This window comes from Cebus imitator, unplaced genomic scaffold (genome assembly GCF_001604975.1).
Source record: "Cebus imitator isolate Cc_AM_T3 unplaced genomic scaffold, Cebus_imitator-1.0 Scaffold786, whole genome shotgun sequence".
Taxonomy (NCBI): domain Eukaryota; kingdom Metazoa; phylum Chordata; class Mammalia; order Primates; family Cebidae; genus Cebus; species Cebus imitator.
Window position 1 is genome coordinate 132,956 of NW_016108101.1, and position 3,858 is coordinate 136,813.

A 3,858-nucleotide genomic window follows, 5' to 3' on the forward strand; every position below is an offset into this window, starting at 1 on the left:
AAAAAAAAAAAAAAAAAAAAATTATTGAGGACCTTGAAGAGCTTTTGTTTATTTGGGTTAATGTTTGTTAATATTTATGGTCTTTGACATTGAAACAAAAATTTAAAATGTTATTTATTATTTCATGTTAAAATAGCATGAATAAATCAATTATAGGTTAACATAAATAGGATATTTTATGAAAAAGCAATCTAGTTTGTCCAAACAAAAGGTCAAGATGTATGACATTCTTTAACTTTTTCCAAATCTAACGCCTGGCTTAATAGAAGATGTTTGTATTCTTATATCTGCTTTTGTATTAAACCTATTAGTATATCATAGGGCATATAGGCTCAAAAAAACTTTGCTGTGCCCTACTGAGAGAATGAGATGAAAAACAATTAGTGTTTCGTTATTATTATTATGAAAATAGTATTAACCTTCGGGATTCCGTAACAGTGTATCAGAGTTCTCCCTCGGAATCGCCAGACCGTATTTCAAAACTGGAATAGTGGATCCTGGAAGTGAATCCATGTGCTGGTTAATTTCTGGAGTCATCTCAACTGGCCTAAGGAATACCTACACAATTGGTACAACATTATTTCTGGGTGTGTCTGTGAATGTGTTTCCAGAAGAGATTGGCATGTGAGTCAGTGGGAAATTCTCCCCTCCAATTGACTGGGAGCCCAATATCACAACAAGGCAGAGGAAAGGCAAATTCTTCTCTCTCTGGAGCTGAGACACTCTTCTTCTTCTGACCTTGGACATCAGAACTCCTGGCTCTCCAGCCTTTGAACTTCAGGACTTGTTCCAGGAAGCCCTGGGTTCTGAGGACTTTGGCTTTGGACTGAGAGTTACGCAATCAGCTTCCCTGGTTCTGAGGCTTCTGGACTTAAACTGAGCCATGCCACCAGCATCCCAGGGTCTCCAGCCTACAGATGGGTTGTTGTGGGATTTCTCAGCCTCTATGATGACAGGAGCCAATTTCCCTATTAAACGCCTGCTCACACATCTATATTGTATTGGTTTTGTCTCTCTGGAGAATGCTAATACTAACAAGCATCTAAAATTCTGGCTTGAATGGTAGTATTTTAGGTTTTAGATAATTCAGTAATCCAATTGGACTGAAAGAATTTAAATAATCAAAAATTTTATTACTGCAGTTACGAATAGGAATCAGGAGTGATTCTTTCAATACCTGATTTCTAAAGATGGAGGGCAGGGTTGTTTGTGTTTATGTGTATGTCTTAGTCTATTTGGGCAGCTGTAGCAAAAATACCACCAAGCCTGAATGGTTTGTAAGCAACAGAAATTTATTTCTTGCAATTCTGCAGGCTGGGAAATCTAAGATCATAGATTTATGCACACCCCAGCATACTGGTGTGTGGTGGGGGCCCTTAGCCTTGTTCATATGGCAAAGGAGAAAAATTCATCTCTAGGGTCTCTTTTGGAAGGACACTAATGACATTCATTAGGGCTCCCCCAAGCTCAGAGAGAAAATAGAAGGAGGAGATTTCAGACTTCCTGCCACTGCCCTGACCTGCGCCTGCCCCTCCTGATCTGTTTTCTCTGATTTAAGAAGCAATTGTCCTGTCTCCTATGTCAGGCTAATTCTGCATCCACACCCTGGACTCTCACTCTGCAGTTTCTCTTAGGACTTCTGTGTTCAGTTCATTCATTCATTCATTCATTCAACAAAAATCGGTGAGTACTAACTACATGCTAATCAGTGTTCTTGGTACTGGGGGCAGAGAAGTGCACAAAGCAGAAAGTCCCATTCCTTAAAAACCTACCTTTTGGTTGTAGAAGACAGAAAACAAAATAAGTAGTAACATATATGGTGTGTTGGGTGATGATAGCTGATCATAAGATGAATAAATCAGGGGAAAGAATATAGGAAATCACAACTTCTAAAAGGATGGTAATGAGCAAGGGGAGCAAGGCACAGAATACCTGGGAGAAAAGCATTCTGAGTTGAGAGAACAGCAGTGCCAGAGCCCAGAGGCAGAAGCACTGCGGTTTGCATGAAGAACAGCAATGAGGCTGGTATGGACAGAGCACACAGGGTGCCCAGAGAATAGCAGATGACAAGGCCAGAGGAGGTTGAGGGCTGGATCGCATATGGCCTTGAAAGTCATCATGGTGACCTGGGCTTTACCACTGAGAGGGGAGCCACTGGAAGGTTAGAGCAGAAAAAGGGCTGGACTCACTTACGTTTTAGGAAGTTACTTCACATGCTAGACTGAGATGGGCTGTGGGTAGGGGTGGTGGATGGAAGCCTGAAGACCCAGCTGGGAGCTACTGCAGTGATCCAGGGGAAGATGCAGATGACTTGGACCAGGGAGGAGCCATGAAAATTTTACGATGCTGGATTTATTTCCCAGACAGAGTAAAACTGCTTTGCTGTTAAACTTAGAGGTGGCGTGTAACAGGAGGGCGTCAAGGGTGACCACAAGGTTCTGGTCCTAAGAAATGGTCCAGATGGAGTTGCCACTTACTGAGATGGGGAAATTGAGGGAGAAGCAGGCTGTAGAGGCCGGGGGAGGAGCCAGCACAGAATCCGGAGGTCAGCTTTGGATAGGTTTGGGTTGAGGAGCTTACTAGGGATCCCCGTGGAGATGTGGAGCAGGCAGGTCAGTAATAAATGTACAGTCCAGGCAACGGGTCCGGGCTGGAAACACAAGTTATTCTCTTTGTCCTCTTCATGTTCGTGTTGTTGCCACTGCCTGTTTCTCTTACCTAATGTGTTAGTGATCTATTGCTGCATAACAAATTACCACAAACTAAGGGATTTAAAACAGTACACATTTATCATTTTAGTTTCTGTGAGTCAGAAGACCAGGCAGAGCTTAGTGGGCTTCTCCGCTCAGAACTTCACAAAGCAAAAGTCAAGGTGCTGGCCAGGCTGTTGCCTCGTCTGGAGTCTCGAATGTGGGAGAATCCTCTTTCCAGATCACTCAGGTCATTGACAGAATTCGTTTCTCTACAGTAGGACTGAGGGCCCTGGCTCCCTGCAGGCTGGAGCTGGAGGCTGCTGTCAGCTCCTACAGGCCTCCACAGCTCCCTGCTGTGTGGGTCTCCCATGATGACTGCTTTCCTCTTCATAGCCAGCTAGCAAGACAGAGCCTCCAGTGTGGGTCAGCTAGCAAGACAGAGTCTTACTCTACATAGTGTAGTCATGGAAGGGACCTCCTATCAGCTTTACCATATTTTACTGGCTAGCAGCAAGCCACAGGTTCAGCTTACACTCACGGCAAGTACAGGCTGCAAAGTGCAAGAGGAGTCATAAGGGGTCCACTCCAGAGTCTTGTCAGCTATGCCATATAAGAAGCTCAAGGTTCTCCCATTGTAACTGCTCTGCTTCCCCTTTCCCTGGGCAGTACACCCCCACTTGCCTCTCTCTAGGTCTCTGCTTCCATACAGGCAGTGTCTTAGAAAGAGAACATATGCATGGCCCTCAGGCACTGTCTGCAGTGATGATAGCCACTGCTATGCCACACCATAAACATTTCCTTTTTTTTTTTTTTTTTTTTTTGAGACAGAGTCTTGCTTTGTTGCCCAGGCTGAAGTGCAGTGGTGTGATCTCTGCTCATTGCAACCTCTGCCTCCTGGATTCAAGTGATTCTCCTGCCTCAGCCTCCCAAATAGATGGGATTGTAGGCATGTGCCACCAGGCCCAGCTAATTTGTGTAATTTTAGTAGAGAAGGAGTTTCGCCATGTTTGCCTGGCTGGTCTGGAACTCCTGATCTTAGGTAAACCTCCCGCCTCAGCCTCCCAAAGTGCTACATTACAAGTATAAGCCACTGCTCTTGACCCATAACCATTGTTTCTATCCGTTACTAGTGGTTTCTCAACCATTAAACCAGTTAAACATTTCT

The 3,858-nt window shown here is 44.2% G+C and overlaps 1 protein-coding gene across 4 annotated transcripts in view; it reads left to right on the forward strand.

The window, feature by feature from the left end:
- The window catches only part of LOC108297250 (butyrophilin subfamily 2 member A2), an 89,460-nt gene that overhangs the window by 11,660 nt on the left and 73,942 nt on the right, over window positions 1-3,858 (forward strand). The window contains exon 8 of one of the 4 annotated variants that reach the window (XM_037735370.1): window positions 460-1,665. The exons of the other annotated variants lie outside the window; for them this stretch is intronic. Coding sequence (XP_037591298.1) covers window positions 460-491 — 32 coding nt within the window. The 3' untranslated portion in view covers window positions 492-1,665. Of the gene's footprint in view, window positions 1-459; window positions 1,666-3,858 lie in introns of those variants that run through there. 4 annotated transcript variants of the gene reach the window in all.